The sequence below is a fragment of the Bolinopsis microptera genome, chromosome 11 (assembly GCF_026151205.1).
Source record: "Bolinopsis microptera isolate Bmic1 chromosome 11, MBARI_Bmic_1.0, whole genome shotgun sequence".
In the NCBI taxonomy this organism is placed as follows: domain Eukaryota; kingdom Metazoa; phylum Ctenophora; class Tentaculata; order Lobata; family Bolinopsidae; genus Bolinopsis; species Bolinopsis microptera.
Genome location: NC_087082.1, coordinates 17,540,472 through 17,561,294, shown reverse-complemented (window position 1 = coordinate 17,561,294; position 20,823 = coordinate 17,540,472). Strand labels below are relative to the sequence as shown.

The following is a 20,823-nucleotide window of genomic DNA, read 5'->3' as shown; positions in this document are numbered from 1 at the left end:
ATGTTTTTTTATTTCACCCCCAACCCTGGGCTACGAGAACGTGATACACAAACAAGGATCCCTGGTAAAGAAGAACTACATTCTGATGTCCGGGAAGAGACCTGGCATGTTCAAGAGAGGGTGGAAGAGGTGGGACGCGGAGTTGAGAGGCAGCAAGCTTACATTCAGTAAAGGAGGTCAGTATACTGCTTCTGTTACTCAGTAACTCTGTTACTCGGTAACTATTAACTAGGTAACGTGGGTGACTTTGTGAATTTTAAAATTGTTTAAAATTCTGTTAATGAAGATATTGCTTCAGATATCAGTTGGATGTTCAATTTTGTTATTGAGTTCAATAGTGGAGATCATGGCAGAGTCAATAGTTTCATTATCAAATAATTATTTATCCTAATCTCACAAAAACTCTCTCCTAGGAAAGAAAGTGGAGATAATTTGTCATCACTGCCTAGCATCGCGGACGATGACACGCAACAGACACTGTGTCATCTTACTAGCCTGTGCTGACGACAGACAATTCTTACTGCAGGCTGCTGACGACACAGATATGCAGGAGTGGATGCATGCTATTAACAAGGTTTCTTTTAGGGTGCAATCATGATGTCACGTTTAATTTGATGACGTCATATTTAGGTTTTACTTTTAGGAATTGGGCGTAGAGTTAGCTGTGATCATGAGTTTTATGACAATTAAGTTATTTAATAAAAATGGTTCAAATAAATGAATCTCAGTTTATGTAAACATTTGGTATTATTCAGGTAGCAGCAATGTTCAGCGCCCTCCCAATGGCGGCCCCTGTCAGCAACAGTAACACGTTCCAACCCCACTCTCTCCCGATGAGTCGAACTAGATGTTCTCTTGAGGATCAGCTTCAAAACCACATGACTCAGGTTTGTTTACTTTCCTACTGTGGGACTGTATCAGATGTACCACATGACTCAGGTTTGTTTACTTTCCTACTGTGGGACTGTATCAGATGTACCACATGACTCAGGTTTGTTTACTTTCCTACTGTGGGACTGTATCAGATGTACCACATGACTCAGGTTTGTTTACTTTCCTACTGTGGGACTGTATCAGATGTACCACATGACTCAGGTTTGTTTACTTTCCTACTGTGGGACTGTATCAGATGTACCACATGACTCAGGTTTGTTTACTTTCCTACTGTGGGACTGTATCAGATGTACCACATGACTCAGGTTTGTTTACTTTCCTACTGTGGGACTGTATCAGATGTACCACATGACTCAGGTTTGTTTACTTTCCTACTGTGGGACTGTATCAGATGTACCACATGACTCAGGTTTGTTTACTTTCCTACTGTGGGACTGTATCAGATGTACCACATGACTCAGGTTTGTTTACTTTCCTACTGTGGGACTGTATCAGATGTACCACATGACTCAGGTTTGTTTACTTTCCTACTGTGGGACTGTATCAGATGTACCACATGACTCAGGTTTGTTTACTTTCCTACTGTGGGACTGTATCAGATGTACCACATGACTCAGGTTTGTTTACTTTCCTACTGTGGGACTGTATCAGATGTACCACATGACTCAGGTTTGTTTACTTTCCTACTGTGGGACTGTATCAGATGTACCACATGACTCAGGTTTGTTTACTTTCCTACTGTGGGACTGTATCAGATGTACCACATGACTCAGGTTTGTTTACTTTCCTACTGTGGGACTGTATCAGATGTACCACATGACTCAGGTTTGTTTACTTTCCTACTGTGGGACTGTATCAGATGTACCACATGACTCAGGTTTGTTTACTTTCCTACTGTGGGACTGTATCAGATGTACCACATGACTCAGGTTTGTTTACTTTCCTACTGTGGGACTGTATCAGATGTACCACATGACTCAGGTTTGTTTACTTTCCTACTGTGGGACTGTATCAGATGTACCACATGACTCAGGTTTGTTTACTTTCCTACTGTGGGACTGTATCAGATGTACCACATGACTCAGGTTTGTTTACTTTCCTACTGTGGGACTGTATCAGATGTACCACATGACTCAGGTTTGTTTACTTTCCTACTGTGGGACTGTATCAGATGTACCACATGACTCAGGTTTGTTTACTTTCCTACTGTGGGACTGTATCAGATGTACCACATGACTCAGGTTTGTTTACTTTCCTACTGTGGGACTGTATCAGATGTACCACATGACTCAGGTTTGTTTACTTTCCTACTGTGGGACTGTATCAGATGTACCACATGACTCAGGTTTGTTTACTTTCCTACTGTGGGACTGTATCAGATGTACCACATGACTCAGGTTTGTTTACTTTCCTACTGTGGGACTGTATCAGATGTACCACATGACTCAGGTTTGTTTACTTTCCTACTGTGGGACTGTATCAGATGTACCACATGACTCAGGTTTGTTTACTTTCCTACTGTGGGACTGTATCAGATGTACCACATGACTCAGGTTTGTTTACTTTCCTACTGTGGGACTGTATCAGATGTACCACATGACTCAGGTTTGTTTACTTTCCTACTGTGGGACTGTATCAGATGTACCACATGACTCAGGTTTGTTTACTTTCCTACTGTGGGACTGTATCAGATGTACCACATGACTCAGGTTTGTTTACTTTCCTACTGTGGGACTGTATCAGATGTACCACATGACTCAGGTTTGTTTACTTTCCTACTGTGGGACTGTATCAGATGTACCACATGACTCAGGTTTGTTTACTTTCCTACTGTGGGACTGTATCAGATGTACCACATGACTCAGGTTTGTTTACTTTCCTACTGTGGGACTGTATCAGATGTACCACATGACTCAGGTTTGTTTACTTTCCTACTGTGGGACTGTATCAGATGTACCACATGACTCAGGTTTGTTTACTTTCCTACTGTGGGACTGTATCAGATGTACCACATGACTCAGGTTTGTTTACTTTCCTACTGTGGGACTGTGTCAGATGTACCACATGACTCAGGTTTGTTTACTTTCCTACTGTGGGACTGTATCAGATGTACCACATGACTCAGGTTTGTTTACTTTCCTACTGTGGGACTGTATCAGATGTACCACATGACTCAGGTTTGTTTACTTTCCTACTGTGGGACTGTATCAGATGTACCACATGACTCAGGTTTGTTTACTTTCCTACTGTGGGACTGTATCAGATGTACCACATGACTCAGGTTTGTTTACTTTCCTACTGTGGGACTGTATCAGATGTACCACATGACTCAGGTTTGTTTACTTTCCTACTGTGGGACTGTATCAGATGTACCACATGACTCAGGTTTGTTTACTTTCCTACTGTGGGACTGTATCAGATGTACCACATGACTCAGGTTTGTTTACTTTCCTACTGTGGGACTGTATCAGATGTACCACATGACTCAGGTTTGTTTACTTTCCTACTGTGGGACTGTATCAGATGTACCACATGACTCAGGTTTGTTTACTTTCCTACTGTGGGACTGTATCAGATGTACCACATGACTCAGGTTTGTTTACTTTCCTACTGTGGGACTGTGTCAGATGTACCACATGACTCAGGTTTGTTTACTTTCCTACTGTGGGACTGTATCAGATGTACCACATGACTCAGGTTTGTTTACTTTCCTACTGTGGGACTGTATCAGATGTACCACATGACTCAGGTTTGTTTACTTTCCTACTGTGGGACTGTATCAGGTCGCCACATGACTCAGGTTTGTTTACTTTCCTACTATGGGACTGTATCAGATGTACCACATGACTCAGGTTTGTTTACTTTCCTACTATGGGACTGTATCAGATGTACCACATGACTCAGGTTTGTTTACTTTCCTACTGTGGGAATGTGTCAGGTCGCCAAGTTTAAGATATGAAAGTTTGATTATGAAAATAAGAAGCCGTAAAGATTGTACGCAGTCGGCTCACTGAATTAGCTTAAATTACTTTTAAAAAAGTGGGGAATGGAGCTGCTAAGGTGACATCCTGCTGGCTCTCACTCTCGCACCGTTTGTGTATTCAGACTTGACAGTAGGATCTGACACTCTGATCCCGTGCTCTATGATAATTAGGGTTCACGACGCAATTAGATTCTCGAAAATGTTCACGTGTTAACAGAGGGTGCCTTAATAACCGGTATTGGAACAGTGGTCCAGAAAAAGAGAATATTTGAAATAGTTTGTTAACATAACTGCTCTGGAGGACACTGGTCACCGAACCGGTGTGGATTGCTGGGCCATGGCCAGGTTTGTTTCAAATGTCCATTTTTAAATGTTGTAGTTTAAGATTTCTTGTGGAGCTGGTTCAAACAAATCATATAGTAGCAGTTAAGATGGATTTTAAGAATTAACAATTGCTACTTCATGTAATCTGATATCAACATACCTTTAGTTACACTGTTTAAAAGTCTAAAATCATTTTTTAAAAAACTATGAATCAGAAAGGTCGTCGTGCACAGATCATTAACATGTTAAATCTTAAATTAAAACGATTTTAAAATTGTCATTCAAACATCCAATACAATTTATACGTTAATTTTGTAGAAATCATGTCTCTACTCTCTAGAGATGAGTCATGATACCAAACGTTAGTATCTTAATGAAGAATATTAAGTTTGAGTTAACGTTTTTCTAGCAATTGAAAAATTCTACTCATCTAATGGTTTAATCTAACACCAATTACTAATTATTAGACCAATCACACCGCAATTGTGAACACAATGCAAATTGTTCTAAAATGTTACTGATACTCCAATAGAAATAACACCATGCGAATTGTTCTAAAATGTTACTGATACTCCAATAGAAATAATACTAAGTAAAACCAAATTTTTAAGTAAAACAAAATTTAAATTGTATTGCCATTACAATGAATAATGATATCATTGACATCCGATAATAAACTTGTTACGTCCAGTACAACCCAAGATGTCGGCCGATTAACAAAATAAAGAAAGCTAGCATTTTCATAGTTTTTCTAACGAGCATACTTAGGTTGTACTGAAATATCTTTAATTCTACGTCATATTAAAAACTTTATATCATTTTTGAGATACAAAAATAAATTTTATCAAATTTAAAAAATATCAACAGTCAGATGCAAAACTATTGGCAGAACGGAGTATGTTTTTAAAAAAATTGATTTATAACTCTTTTGCTGCTTAGGCGCGGCACCATGCTTGACCCACATACATGCTATACAGCGTGTAGCAACACAGCGCCGAAAATGAAAAAGCTATAAGCGGTGCGCCGCGCCTAAACCATAAACTCTTAATATTGTCAAGATAAACGAGTTTTGCGAGATAATTTGGCATGCTGACTCCGATATATTACTAATATCCAAATTGTGGAGTTGTTCCGTACTATACTGCTAATTCCAGCTGGTGAAGTTGAATAAGTTTCTGTTGCTTGATCCGTACTTCTGCGGAATAGTTAAATTCAATTACCTAATTTTATTAGGGATATTTTACATTACATTGGTTCTAGTAATCCTCCCTGAGCTAAGCCACCATGCATTCAATTACTCAATTGGTAGGGAGACTAACAAGGTTCCGCCCTAATAATACTTACATTTCTGCTGGTTCATATTTGTGTAGCAATTGGGAGAAGGTCAGGTCTAAGTACTGTGTAGGGTATGGTCTCACTATTTTCATTCCTTTCTACTATAGCAACTCTTAGCTTCTCCATATTCTTTTCCATCTTTTTAATGCAGTTTTCCTGATCAAGAGAAACAGCCATGTTACCTCCCAAATATCCCAGTCTATTGTCTGTCTTAGTCGGAAGGTAAAACCGCTCGATTGGAGAGAAGTTTCCTAGCACTTCTGTGAGGGCCATAGTTACAAGGGCAATTTCGTATTTCGGGATAGTCTCCATGATTTGTGCTAAGGTAGCCACGTTGTCCTGACCTGGTGGTGGTTGGAGGACGCTGGGTGGTGCATTAGGCATATAGGCCAGGTATTTGTTGATCTGGAAGTTTACACTCGCGTGGTAACACGAGGCGTTATAAATGACCACAGTCAAATACTCCGCTAACTCTTTTTTGTCAAGATAGAGGTAGGAAAGCCTGCCCCTTTGTTGCCATGAAACCCGGCAAAACCAATGTTCGCTATATCTTTTACGAAATCCTGCAATTCTAGGTCTCCGGACACATCTTCTTCAGCCTTGTAGGACAGGTCTACCATTCCAGTAGCGTAGTCATGTAGAATGTTCCACAAGGAAACGGAATCATCCCGGAACAAGTACTGGAGTTTCACAGTGGACGTATTGGCAACTCCCCTGGTTTCAAAGTCTTTTGGAATGACCAAACTGTCGTATCTCAGCTCTTTGCAGCAGTTAACCAGCAATTCAGCTAGATGATCACCAGCAGACATAAACTTAGCAAATGCATTGTTGCTTGGATTGACTAGAACTTGTCTTGCTTGGGCATTGATGGCAATAATTCCTTGAAGGTGAGGCCATAGTACTCTGAACAATGGATGTTGAAAAGGAAGATTGCGGTACATGGACACGGCAAACACCTCATTCATGGTATGGGCTCTTGCATAGTGGGTGCCTAAACTGTACACTTGCCAATCAGCACATCTAAAATGCATCTTGGCTAGAAGCCAAGAATAGTAGTTCGGATCGATCCTTTTCTCGGGCGGGTACCAAAAAGTTTGTGGCTCCTGGCCGTTCTTGTATTCCAAACGTATCAAAACGGGGACAAACGATTCGTGCACAGGGAGCCTCTTGCTCTGGAAGAGGAGAACGTCAGCCTGAACTACGTACCATGTTTCCTTTGTTCCTAATAATTTAAAACTCATGGCCCCTCCGTCAGCAACCCCATCCAGTGTTTTTGAGTTCAAAACTTCGAACAGTCGACCTTCTTTGATGACTTGTTCAGGATCTTCTCCGTCTATAGCATATGGCTTCAGGAAACCCTTCTCGATAGCCTCTTTCCATGGAGCAGATATTTCGTTTACTCTTCTCAAGTTGATGGAATTAGGACCCTGAAGAATCTGTCTTCCAAATTCGTGGTCCTTTTGGAAGTGTTCACCCACCCATAGTCCTTCCCTAATATCATCTACTTTCCATCTAGACTTTTCGGCCATTTTAAGGAACGACTCCTCGTAGCTATGAAAGTCGTTCCAACTGTGACTCTGTTCATGAAGTCTTTGGCACTTTAAACCACAGAGGTACCCTTTCACTATGGAACATACTATCTCGTTTCCAGCATCGGTTATTCCAGACTCAAAGGCGTCCGTTTTGGCAAGTCGAAATTTCAGGAATCTGGGAAGTTCTTTGTACGTTTTTACTGCAATATAACCAGCTACTCCGTTCGGAGACACATTTTGTTCCCATTTTACAACGGAACGAACAAAACTGAGTGACCAATCCCTCGCACTCAGTATAGCAAGATCGTGCTCCTGGTGTTTCAGGGTCCCACTTCCTGGAACAGAATAGAGATATGGCAGGCATCCATCCTGGAGGGTATCAGTTCTGCCATTGCACGGGGTGTACGGGCTTAGAAAGTTGTGTATGGGAAATCTGTAGGTTTTAAATTCCCATTGTATCGCAACTTCTCGAAAGAAAATAGGGTACTTCTTCAAACAATTCCCCTCAATTTCAAGTTTCAGTAGTTTTGGTTCACCCGAATTTTCTTTAGATTCAGGAACCCAAAAGACAACATCAGTGAATCCCATTTTGTGCGTGTTGAATGGTTCATTTATCCTCAATATGTGCGATTCACAACCTTCTACGCCATCGGGGTTAATGGTTATCTTTACAGTGCCCTCGTTCCACTTTTTTATAACATCAGCTTGGGGCAAATTGCTGCCAGTATTCAGAAAGACACGATAGATACTGCTACTGCTGCTTATCGGTCCCAATGACTTCTTTGATTTGTAATCCATGATTTCCTAAGATTTTATGGATTATTAATAGGAGGTTTTATTGTTTTCATGTTAGTAGTTCAGTATTAGCTAATTCGTACGACATGGAAAGCTAAACATTTTTTACATGATTCCGTATTGCAGGGCCACAGGAAGACGACCAATTAATCGACAAGAAAAAGAATTTCAAGTTTAAAAGGAAAGGGGAGGGGGAGTGGGAGAGATAACAGTTTTAAAAAAATCTAATACTTATTTTACTTCCTTACTTACTTACTTATTTTACTTCTTACATTCCAACAGCCATATTAGTTACACGGGTGTAACCAGCCAATTACAGGAAGCCAAAGGATTCAATTATACATTAGGCCAGTGACAGTTAAGGTAGTGTGTACCATACTGTCTTCGCCCGAGACTTCGCTGCAATGGGCAGCTCCTCATTTAACCCTTACACCTGATTTCTCGAGCATTCGACTGAGTGGACCAGGGGGCTGCATACTATGCAGTGCATAGACCACTCAGGATCCTTAGCTAAGCGTCGAACACGCTCACACCACGGCTGGTAGATAAGCGGAGAATCGAACCTGGTACCTCGAGAAATGCCAACTTAGCCCAACTTAGCCACTCAACCGTTAGTTGACCAACTGAAGTCCTTGTGAAGGGCCCATCGGCAGATATTAATATGAACCATGCTTACTTACCAGGGATCAATCTTTTTAGCGGCAGTCCAAGCCAATTGCTGTTGCTACAGGCAGCATGGCACATTTCTCAATTTGGCCGCCAAATTGATTTTGCAAAAAAATAAGTAATACAAAAAAATTAGGTCGAAATGTTGGGTGCAACCAAATATTGCATTAAACATCGCAAGGGGCAGTGGGACAGGGACAGGGACAGGGACAGGGACAGGGACAGGGACAGGGACAGGGACAGGGACAGGGACAGGGACAGGGACAGGGACAGGGACAGGGACAGGGACAGGGACAGGGACAGGGACAGGGACAGGGACAGGGACAGGGACAGGGACAGGGACAGGGACAGGGACAGGGACAGGGACGTAATGAATCGATAAATTATTAAAGCAAACAATTAGTCAATAAATAGAGTTTGAATATGCAAAAGTATTAAGTTTTGGTTCATTATCCTCCTACGCTTGTGAGCTTGAGGATTCTTTAACAATGATCTTGAACTACACAGCATTGAGTGATGTATAAATGCAAAAGCTTGTAGTTTTGGCATAAACAAACAAACAAAAATGTTAACATTAAAAAGAAATGTTTTTCTCCACGTTTCATATTACCCTGTTCAGACCTCATTTCCCGGATATTGCTGGCATACGAGTAGCTAAATTTCCATGAATATGCCCTTCACCAAAATCTCCAATTGTCCTTCTATTCACAGATTTCTACGAATAATGTAAAAAATCTCAATAATCGGTCACTATTAGTCGCTTGGCTGTGGCGGAGTCTAACAAGTGACGAGGTGAGCGGGCGGGTCGCAGCACTCTTGTTGTCGGTACCTATCTACAGTAACAACTATCTGTTTGGTCTACTGAGAAACCTATTTTGGTAGATCCATTGGCACTCAACAACTATGATGACATAGTATCTTGCTGTCCTGCATTGTCAAAGTTTTTTGTGGTATAGACGTTACATACTTCGATTTTCCGACTTTAAAGCTGACTTAAGAAACCAGAAAATTAATTTTACTTTCCTAAAATTAAAGCGTTGATTTTATTTCAAAACACTTTTTTTTTTCAAACATTAATCCAGTTCATGTGCAGTAAGTTGGAGATTTAAATTTTGGAAGCATGTAGGGATCGAGATCTGATATCGATCGTAAATACTAAAAATACTCTAGCACAATTGTAACTGCAGTTTTACAGAACTCTAAATGCTTGATGAAGTTTAACACACTTGCAGGTACCACCCGTATTCATACTCAAAATTGAGTTTAGTTATTTTCCAATACAAGATTGGGGACGGGTTCTATAAACAAACAGACAAAGTCATTTTTTCAAATGTTTTTCTCCACGTTTCATACTACCCTGTTCATTATTAGCCGGTTTTCCGAACACCTACCCCTCGATACACAATTTTGAAATCGAGGCTTCCTCCTTTACTTATCATGCCGTCTCGGAAGGCAGGCCTCCCTTTTCCAAAACGAGCTCGGAAGCGGGAGCTCTGCCCTCAGAGGTACGTATGTAATCATTTTTTAAGGATTCGAGTCCAAATTTGACGAAAACTATGCATTTCAAGATTTTAGAAATACATTTTTTTGCAGAAATAGCCGGCAAAAATCCGGCAAAATTTTCGGATACCGAACAGGAACCGAATATTAATATCCGGTCGGTTCCTAATTCTATAGAAACCATTATCATTCGGGAACTCACGCTAGTGAGCTCCACTCAATACTCGGGATATTCCTCATTATTCGTAGAAATCTGTGAATAGAAGGACAATTGGAGATTTTGGCGGAGGGCATATTCATGGAAATTTTGTTACTCATATGCCAGCAATATCCGAAAAATTGATCTGCCGAAATTGGAAGTCTGGACAATTTACTGAATTAAATGTTGCTTTTTAGGTGCGCAAAATGAAGTATGTATTGGTAAAGACTGTTATAAAACATTATTCACCACAAAATTCAAGAAATATTTTAAGGTTGTTCCAAAGCAATATAAACTAGGAAAGCCCTGCTTCCTAGACGGCTGACCACTTCTCTTTTAGAGAAACATATACGGCAGTTTCCAGGCCAGGCTGGAGGGTAGATACTAACGATGCTTACCCAGGTCAATATCATTACATATTTCGCATATTAATATACGACATATTTCGAAGGAAATCCACGACATAACCAAATTATTGTTAAATTTTGTTACAAACTAATTTAATTTCAGAAATAATTGATTACAGAATTTCTTTTAAAAAAACTTTTTTCGAAAAAATTTCTTGAAAAAATTTTGCGAATATTTTGATATTTTCATGACATCCGAAATCATGACATCCGAAATCTTGACATTTTGTCATGATTTACAAATATCTGAGAAAGTTCACGCATATTTATACCTGTCTTTTACAGGCAAAACTTGACATGAAAAACGTTCGCGCACATTTGATCAGATGAACGAATGTTTGACATATCTGACGGGGGATACCATATAAAAAATATCCTTGTGTTTGAAGAATTATATCAAAATAGTTAAGAATTTTTCAATAAATTTTTCTAGAACTCGCCTGTAGCAGGCTTTGTCCCCCTGGATCAGGCTCTGCCATTTTGGATCATTGTGGGGCCCAAAAATGCCCCATCGGGTGATAAAAACCATGACATATTTCACCCAGATATAATAATATACGACATATTTTTAATGATATTAACCTGGGTATGCTTAGCCGGTTATCTAAACAATATCACTATCAGCTGATTTGGACCGACCGCAGCCGCACTCATTCCTTTTTTTCCTTTTTTTTAAATTTCCCTTACCTCACATTATGACATCATGACTCAAAGATCTCTGGTTACCGAGCAGATTCGGAGCCAAAACTGCTTAGTTTTGAGTTCTAAAGTTCCCCGAATTCTTAAATTTCGTGAACAGATCAATTAAAGGTAAGATGACCGATCTGTTGTTTACGTTTGGTATGTGTTCTAGCTGACAGGTAGCAATCATGATGTCACGTTTTAAAAAAATATATCACGCCATGACTGCTTTTTCGAGTCCAGGATGAGGATTGGCTGATCCATTTTTCGGCATTATGGAAAACAAATTCGAAAAAACTTAACGGTTTTTTCGAATTAGTTTTCCATAATGCCGAAAATTTTGACTTACAACATTTTTGGTCCGAGTTATTCTCGAAGTCGATACGTACCTCTGAGGGCAGAGCTCCCGCTTCCGAGCTCGTGTTGCAAAGGGGAGGCCTTGTGTATCGAGGGGTAGATGCGGACTCCGGAAAACCGAAAAAATATTTTCGAACAGGGTAGCATGAAACGTGGAGAAAAGTGGTTTCCAGAAAAACATTTTTCTAAAAGAAGAAAGGAAAACCGAAAAGCCAACCCCCTCTCCCCTCTGGTAGGATATGCCAATTGCATATCATTTCTGATAACAACCAGTCTGCTCTTACTTCTTGGTTACTCTTGTTACAACTTACTGCTGATTTGATATTTGACCTATGTCTACTGCTAGGCCTAAACAGTAAACATCATCGTTGTGGTTGTATAGCTCTTATAAATGCGGAACTTATTGTGTAATTACAAAGGATAAGGATTAATATCATAATTGATAATGACAAAAGCCCAATATTAATAATAAGGATTAATTTAAATTTTCCGGCACATTCCGGCAGCCTTATATTTGCCCTTCCTAACAACCGGTTCCGGTCCGGCAAAATCCGTCTAACCGTATAATAGATTGATATCCGGCAAAATCCGGTCCGGCAACCAAAAGCCCATTCCGGTCGGTTCATACACTGCAGTTTGTCCACTTCCCAACACAAGAGAACAAAATTACTTCAATTCACATCGAAGTTGATGTTTCTAATTTCAGTCGTAAAACATGACTTTCGAGGGATAATGAAGTGTTTTTGGATTCCAAAACATATTATAATAGATTTTTTTTCGTGCAATTTTAGGCTAGGGACAATCATAAAAATAAATAAATAACAAGGTAAATTTTTTGATTTGTTTCAAGCTCCAGATCAAAAAATAAATTTGAACTTTACATGTTATGCAAATTAATCATAATAAGGAGGCGAGTATTCTGCTAAGAATGCGCGGTTTACGCCAAGACGCAAATAAATCATAAGGAGGCAAATATTTTACTACGCGCATTTGAGTTTTTGGCAAATATTTTGCTAAGAAGGCAAATTTTGTATACCACAATATTCGCCTCCATATGAAATATTTGCATCAACAGCAAGCATTGAAAATAAATCGTGACATGGAGAATATTTTGCTAAGAATGGCGTATATTTTGTTAGTGCGGCGATTATTTTCGTAACATGGCGATGTTGCAATCCGGGAGGGGCTTTCCATGACTACTTTCAAAAGCACTTTAGGCGACATTTCAAAATATGATAACAGTTCTGTCGCCACAGTACTGTGATCAATGACCTGGGGTTTCTTTTTTGTATCTGGAAAATTAACTGGTAAAAACTGCAACTTTTTAATAGCACTATTCACCCTATTCAAAATTTACCGCGTAGTTTGATGATGGGAAACAGCCGTAATAAATTTGAATTTTCTGTAAATCAGCGTGTTTAAAATAGTTTATTCAAATATTTCTCTGAAGAGCCTGGCATGCGTCTGAATCAGAGAAACAAGGAAATTCCAACGTAAAACGTCCTACTCTAGTGACACATTTTATCTTGACACTCTCGAATCATGAGTGTCGATTATACGGATCTAAAAATTTGGGCACTCGTTTTATTCCGTGCCAAAACATTAAATATATGACATGAAACACAGTTATCCTTGACTTGCAGCCGTACCTCAGCCACCGACCATTTCGAGACCCTTTAGCCATCTTATTATTTAAAAAAATAGTATTCTCTTATTTTAGAGAACACTCTACGATTTTATCCAGCGTAAGAACTTCAGAATGCAAAACCTTCCAGTTTTGCATTCTGTATCGATGATTGTGTAACGACGGGGTAACGACTTACATTAGAATTTCATAATGCAAAACCTTCCAGTTTTGGATAATGTTAATGCTAGCAATTCATTATCCTACCTCATGGTTTAATTCTGTAGAAGAAACATTGGTCTAAAGAAGCTTTGCAATGAAGACGTTAGATGGCAATTGGACTTGTGCCAAATTTCCGATCGTCTAAATATCATAGTGAAAGTAATTAGAAGAGAAACGTGAATAAGAGAAGAGTTCTGAAATGTCTAAACCAATAACTATTGAGGAACTCTGGTCTTCACTCAAGTTGCAAAGCTGCAATAAAAGTATCGCAAAGAACATTTCTATCTGAAAATTGTTTTAGTACCAGTTCGATCAGTTAAGGGGGCCGGGGGGGTCTTCATCAAAATTCTCTCGAAATTGATTTTGAGATAGGCCTCAGAAAATGTTTTATTCGATTTTGAAAATCTTGGACCTGGAAAAATCGTCAAAAAATGAGGTCCAAGATTTTCAAAAGATCGGCTCGATAGATCTCTTCTAAATGATCCCTAGAACATATCCTGAAAGTTTCAGGGTGATTGCTCAAAAAATGCAGGAGGAGATAGATTTTTAGACTCGATTTTCAGGGCGCGCAATTGAAAATCGCTTGCGCAATACATTTACACATAAGCGCTGATCTTTGACCAGCAATAATTTCGGCTAGGAATAATATTTTTCCATGGGACCAAAAGCATTTGATGGCGAAGATTCATAAACAAATGTTTGATAATATACACTGATTATTATTGAACATTGCATCTCTTGATTCATGTTACCAAACTTATTTATTAAACAAAATATTGTCATCTAAATGCTACTTAAAGCTTTACTATATACTCTAAAAAGTAAAATGATCCGAAATTAAAGTATAAAAATGATAACAACTGAATCAAATTGTTCCACTGAAATAACAAACTAAATATATAATCACTAATTTTCATCGAGGACAAAAGGAAATCGCGGCATATGCGGAATCGCGATTTTCCCCTTAATAAGACGAGACACCCGGACATGTCTAATGGAGCTTAGCTTCTTGGTGTAACTGTTGGGCTAAACAGGAAATATAGAACAATTCGAGAGAAAAATAATGATGAATAAATAAATAAAAGATGGTAGATTTACAGGTGCAGTCCTCAATATTACTAACACATTTCTATGGGTTACTTTTGGGACTTTCGGGCAGGACAACAGTTATCATCTTTCCTCGGACACGTCCAAAACAATGTAAACTATCTGAGTGGCAGTATGACCATGACCCTCACGTGCGCTCTGACGGTGGTGAAGCTGCTGGTGGTGAAGTACCCTTTCCGAACAGGCGCATGGTCTTCCAGGGCTGGTCACGTGCTATGCGCGGCTCTGTGGTTGTTTCAGTTCATCTCTTGGATACCGTGGCTTGTGGTAAACATGTTTTATGTCAGGGACACGCTGTTCTTCAGCTACAGGACCTATCAGTGCAGCTACAACTACTTCTCTCCGTACACACCTGCCTGGTTCAGATGGTATGCCAGTGTTAATTTCTTAGTGGCTACCGTTACCATGATGATACTGATATTCGTGACGTCACTGCTCCTGCTTTTAGTTGCGTGGAGGTCAGCTGCGCGGCACAGGGAGGCAGTGCGCTGGCAGGGTATCAGAACTGTGCTGCTCACTGTGGGAGTATTTTACGTGTCCCTTCTGCCTTGGAACGTGGTGTACGCAACGTTTCTTGTGAAGCTGGCTCAAAACCTCACAGCGCTACGTGCCACGTTCTTCCTCACTAATTTTAACATCAATGCGAACTTTTTCATTTACGCTCTTACGGTGAAACGTTTTAGAAAATTCTTGAAGAACAGGTTCCAAATAATGTTCAATAAGAGAAGCAATCCTTTTCTTAAAAAAGGACAAACACAAAGATGCGGTAGAAGTGAAGGATCAACCCCGCTTCAAAGACAATCTCCGTCCACGGGCGTAGAGCTAGCTTTCATTCCGATAACCAAGCTGCAGCAGACTCGCCACTCTGGACGGAACAGAACAGGAAGACAAGCCCGAAGAAAACCAACCGTAGAAGAGCACTTGAGTGAGGACTGAGGAAGGGTAGATTCAATACAAGTCGCCATTGATGGATAGTAAAAATGGCGAAGATGAACATAATATTTTAGCAGATACAGCAAATAGGCTTAAATATTATGTACAATATAGTTAACATTGAAAGGAATTTGAGGTCCATGGTTCTCAACCCTAAATAATTATTTCTAAGGACATTGATTAAAATGAGCTTTGTGAAAGATCCCTGGAGGCCTAGACCTTCTCCGCCCTGACAATTCAAGTAAACCATCGTCAAGGACAAAAGAAAATCGCGATTATTTAAGCCAAAAATCGAGGCGCCGCGACAAGTCGAACTAGGCAAAATCGCGGTGAATTTGCGGCGAAAGATAATGTATTTGCAGAGCTAAGTTAGATGTCATAAATTCGTTAACTAGCTTGTTAGTCTAGTTAGATTAGAGAGCGACAGGCTCGTCAGGCAAAACAATAGCATCTATATTAATAATCTTTAGTGTATACTGAGTAAACAGACTCTTCTTCATGATGATGATGCTTACGATTGAAGTATTGTCAAGTTAGAAAATGGTAAGAGGTACGTGACTGGTTTTTTCGGTATAGTGCTAAGTGCCGACAAAACTCTGATGAAGCCCAAGAGCATAAGTTTTTTAATTGGCCGATGGTAAGTGGTTTAATTGATGATTTTGTGACCCAAATGTGATACTAAAGTGTCTCTCCCTCTCTCTCCCCCATACTGTTACATCAAGTATTACTTAGAGTAATAACAATTGCTAGTTGGTTTGTGTGTAGATAGTAGGTCTGTGCGGCTTCTAGTGATAATAGAGAATTATTATGATTATTACGTAAGAATTATTATAAAAGTTATGTTTATATAGAAACAAGTAACTTATATATTGAGGCACTTTCCTTGTACCTATCGAGAATGACTCGGACCGAAAATTTTCTAAATCGAAATTATTTTCAAAGTTTTTCTGGAAACTACTTTTGTTTATGTTTCATGCTTCCCTGAGCATTATGAGCCGAAAATACTTTTTCGGTCCGTGCAGCTGCATTCGGAAGGCTGTGGATGTGATAAGTTCAATATAATTATAAAGAACGTGATATTTGGCCCTCGGATTTAAAGGAGAATGCGCAAATTTGGTCCTCAGAGAACTGGAATAATCGCGATTTGTCGCGAGGATCTGAGAAAATCGCGATTTGTCTCGGCAAACGTCAAAGATCGCGATTTGTCGCGAAGAATGGGTCATCTCTCAAAGGGGTGTTACATTTTTTTTGTATTCTTAGCCCCCTCCCATTTGTGTAGAAACGACTTATTTCGCGGCCATAACATTTATATGATATTTCAGGTTGATAAGCTAACACAAGAGTACGATGCACTGATAAGACAGCAGAGCAATCTGGTGGCCCCGACTCCTGAGTGGCACTACAAGAAACGGTTCGTAACCATCACAGCACCAGGAAGGGGCTTGGGAAGTGGGCCGTAACCATTACAGCACCAGGAAGTGGCTTGGGAAATGGGCCGCTCCCTACTCATCACCATGATAATGCTACAATTTAGATATTGCTATTATATACAACTAGTACCAGTTCTAAATCTTTTAAATTGATTTACGGTTTCATTGATTACATTCATTCAACTCCATTTCAAACGCGCGCTTCTAGTCGTTCCCCGAGTTATTCAAGTATAAAACCAGTACCCCACTGCTACAGGTACATGGAGAATACGCTTCTAGTTGTTCCCCGAGTTATTCAAGTATAAAACCAGTACCCCACTGCTACAGGTACATGGAGAATACGCTTCTAGTTGTTCCCCGAGTTATTCAAGTATAAAACCAGTACCCCACTGCTACAGGTACATGGAGAAGGAGAAGGAGAAGTTTGAGGAGTATGCGCACCTTCTCAACACACTGCTCTACCCCGACTCCGAGGAAACCCTCATGTCTCCTTCTTCCTTTGGTAGAGCCACCGCCAACCGGTTCGTAGTCTGGACTAGTTCGTAGTCTGTAGTAGTATGAACTACCCTAGGAGTGACATTATTTTCTTATCTTTTAAGTTCAGTGCTTTCTCTAGTACTGAGTTTTAGGCGGACTGCTTTGGTCTGACTACATCCAGTTCTAATAAGCTAAGGGTTTAAACATACCTGAATCAACTCTGACTCTAACAATTCAAGAAATCTTCGACTTTGGAGGCTGTAAGATTTACTGAACGTGTTTACTACTCCCTATTAATAGATTAATAGCTAGAGATTAATAGCTATTTGGGGCTGGAGTTCATCATAGCTACTTTATAACCCTCCCCCCCCCCACTACAACATCTTGATAACCCCCCCCCCACTACAACATCTTGATAACCCCCCCCCCCCCACTACAACATCTTGATAACCCCCCCCCCCCCCACTACAACATCTTGATAACCCTCCCCCCCCCCACTACAACATCTTGATAACCCTCCCCCCCCACTACAACATCTTGATAACCCTCCCCCCCACTACAACATCTTGATAACCCTCCCCCCCCACTACAACATCTTGATAACCCTCCCCCCCCCACTACAACATCTTGATAACCCTCCCCCCCCACTACAACATCTTGATAACCCTCCCCCCCCCCCACTACAACATCTTGATAACCCTCCCCCCCACTACAACATCTTGATAACCCTCCCCCCCCCCCCACTACAACATCTTGATAACCCTCCCCCCCCCCACTACAACATCTTGATAACCCTCCCCCCCCCCACTACAACATCTTTATAACCCTCCCCCCCCCCCACTACAACATCTTGATAACCCTCCCCCCCCCCACTACAACATCTTGATAACCCTCCCCCCCCCACTACAACATCTTGATAACCCTCCCCCCCCCACTACAACATCTTGATAACCCTCCCCCCCCCCACTACAACATCTTGATAACCCTCCCCCCCACTACCCAAAAATCCCTTGATAACCCTCCCCCCACTACTAACATCTTGATAACCCTCCCCCCCCCCACTACAACATCTTGATAATCCCCTCCCCCCACTACAACATCTTGATAACCCTCCCCCCCAATATACAGCCTTGATACAACTACACCCGCCCCCCCAACTACAACATCTTGATAACCCTCCCTCTCCCTCAGGATGAGCTACAAACGAGCGGTTCAGAAAAACGTTGAACCAGTGAACGTGTGATGTCAGCTCTACAAAGTGTATTTACCTCTCTCCCTGCGAGATGAACCTTACTCACTTCCTCATCTTACTTTAGGACTATAATTAGGATGTTAAAGCATTTCGTTCAGTTAATCTCATCAATCGAGTAGATTCTACTTCAGGGGTGGAGGAGGAGGATTTAGGTGGGAGTTTACTTGTCACGTATAGTTATCACCTGTCTAATTACATGACAAAATCTTTTAAATGTGACAAATATGTCATCTGAAAATGTTAACCGGGACTGTTAAAAAGCAATTTTTTTGCATACCAGTTTTTAGCCTAGATTTTGATTAGGTGCATATCGGTTTTTAGCCTAGATTTTGATTAGGTGCATACTGCATCCTTTACCTTTGCTGGGACATGACTTTGAGAGGGAGACCATGTCAAACTCTATCTCGAAATATAAATCGAATAGACAAGTGATTAGTTATTCAGTGGTTTTATTCACGGTTAGAATTATTGTAGATAGTTCTCGTGTGCATCAAATGATAAATAGATAATCTCGCTCTAAAATTATTTGCTCCCGACTACTTCTCCACCACTGAAGGTCCCCAGAGAGTTTCTCTGATCCATTCAAAACTACTGGACTGTTGTGGGTATTTTAACAATAATTTTATTGAAAATTTATCGTATAAACCAAGTCTTTTTAAGTTAAAGTAAATGTTTCAATTAATATTCTGATGCTTAAGTTACCTTTAACCTTAAAGCTGATACGAACCGTTTACAAGAATTTGTTTAGTTTCGAGAGATCACGTCACAAGCTAGGCTTCCCCTTTAGCACAGTCGCGAAAAGATGGCCTCTAAATTTTAAGCTTTGAATGTAATTCGATTGCAATTTCGGGCTTATATAGCGGCCTGCTTAATTCGCGGCGGTTATATAGAATTAGTGTTATTTATGTAACTACTTGAGTAATATTAGGGCGACAGGAATTTATTTGGGATCATCGATATGTTCAATGTTTATACTTGTGAAAACATTTGTTATTGATATTTATTTTACCAGACTTCAGTAACTAATGAGAAGATGGCTTCCGTAATGATACCATATTCAGTCAGTATATCTGAGAAACTTAATGCATGATCTCTACGATTTTCTTTTAATAAGCAGAATTCATAATTAGTTAATTAATTGATTAATATTATGGCGGTGATTTGTAGAACTTCTCATTTCCTCGACCTCAATTTGACAGAAAACCAATCAAGTCGTTCTACAGAGCCATGGACACATTTTATTTCTTTTAAGTTGCTAGATAAGAATTCGCTCAAAAATGAGTTGTCGTCATCTTTACATACTATTACTACAGGATGTATCATATTAATTCAGCTGTTATGTTTTCAGAATTTTTGTTACAGCATATTTTATGAGCTAGTTTAATTTGTTTTGCAGAAGACAATGAAAATATACTGCCGGGAAAGCAGCAATTAGATAATAAAAGGGTCATACATCAGGATCCCGATGGCACTGTCGCGGCACTCTCGTGACACTCTGACGGCACTCTGGCGGCACTCTGGCGGCACTCTGGCGGCACTCTGGCGGCATAGTGCCAACTATAGATCATGTTCGTTCCAAAGCATTAGACAATCATTATACTTTCATTGTTATATTTTCACGACTAGTGAACATCCTGTACCTTTTGAAATTCCTCGATTTGCTTGAATCTAAAAAAGGGCGAGCTGGTTCTAATCCGACGTATCAGAGCTACTTCAGCTAGTGAGTTATGTCTAATTGAAGGTTAAGACTGGATCTGGAGGAGTCATTTTAGGGCCTTAGAAATATTACTACCGACATTTTGTCGAGCTGAACATCCTGTACCCTTAATTATTGTCTTATCATACACTTATTGTTTATCATATTTGTTCGTTTTTAAATTTTGGAGGAAAATGAATCGTGGGGATGCTTTTTATTTCCCAATTAAATAAAACCCTGGGCCCAAACGGAATCAACTTCGGACCTTTTTGGGAGAACTTTTGGGCGGAAAATAAACGACTCCCCGGGTGTAGGTGCGGGGCCCCCCGTACCAGATCAAAGGGGTATAGAAAACTTCGAAAAGTACGCAAGTTAAATTTTCCACGCGAATTTTTGAGGGAAAATCAAA

At 40.1% G+C, this 20,823-nt stretch overlaps 2 protein-coding genes across 2 annotated transcripts in view; one reads left to right on the top strand and one right to left on the bottom strand.

The window, feature by feature from the left end:
* The window catches only part of LOC134823189 (polyunsaturated fatty acid 5-lipoxygenase-like), a 1,185,970-nt gene extending 1,178,096 nt beyond the window's left edge, over positions 1–7,874 (bottom strand). Inside the window, exons 1-2 of the mRNA XM_063834571.1 lie at positions 5,546–7,874; positions 4,844–5,396 (exon numbers count right to left, since the gene is read on the bottom strand). Coding sequence (XP_063690641.1) covers positions 6,004–7,866 — 1,863 coding nt within the window. The 5' untranslated portion in view covers positions 7,867–7,874 and the 3' untranslated portion in view covers positions 4,844–5,396; positions 5,546–6,003. The remainder of the gene's footprint in view (positions 1–4,843; positions 5,397–5,545) is intronic.
* On the top strand, positions 25–20,089 carry LOC134823230 (PH and SEC7 domain-containing protein 3-like). Its single transcript, XM_063834626.1, has 6 exons — positions 25–176; positions 414–574; positions 756–887; positions 16,882–16,970; positions 17,388–17,510; positions 18,658–20,089. The coding sequence occupies exons 1-6, from the start codon at positions 86–88 to the stop codon at positions 18,707–18,709; spliced, it is 648 nt and encodes a 215-aa protein (XP_063690696.1). The 5' UTR covers positions 25–85; the 3' UTR covers positions 18,710–20,089.
* Positions 20,090–20,823: the final 734 nt, after the last annotated feature.

Coding starts and splice junctions, on each gene's coding strand:
- LOC134823230 (XM_063834626.1), top strand. CDS start 86: ATGTCCGGGAAGAGACCTGGCATGTTCAAGAGAGGGTGGAAGAGGTGG. Junction 888..16,881: donor TTCAAAACCACATGACTCAG/GTTTGTTTACTT, acceptor ATGATATTTCAG/GTTGATAAGCTAACACAAGA. Junction 17,511..18,657: donor GGTAGAGCCACCGCCAACCG/GTTCGTAGTCTG, acceptor CCTCTCCCTCAG/GATGAGCTACAAACGAGCGG.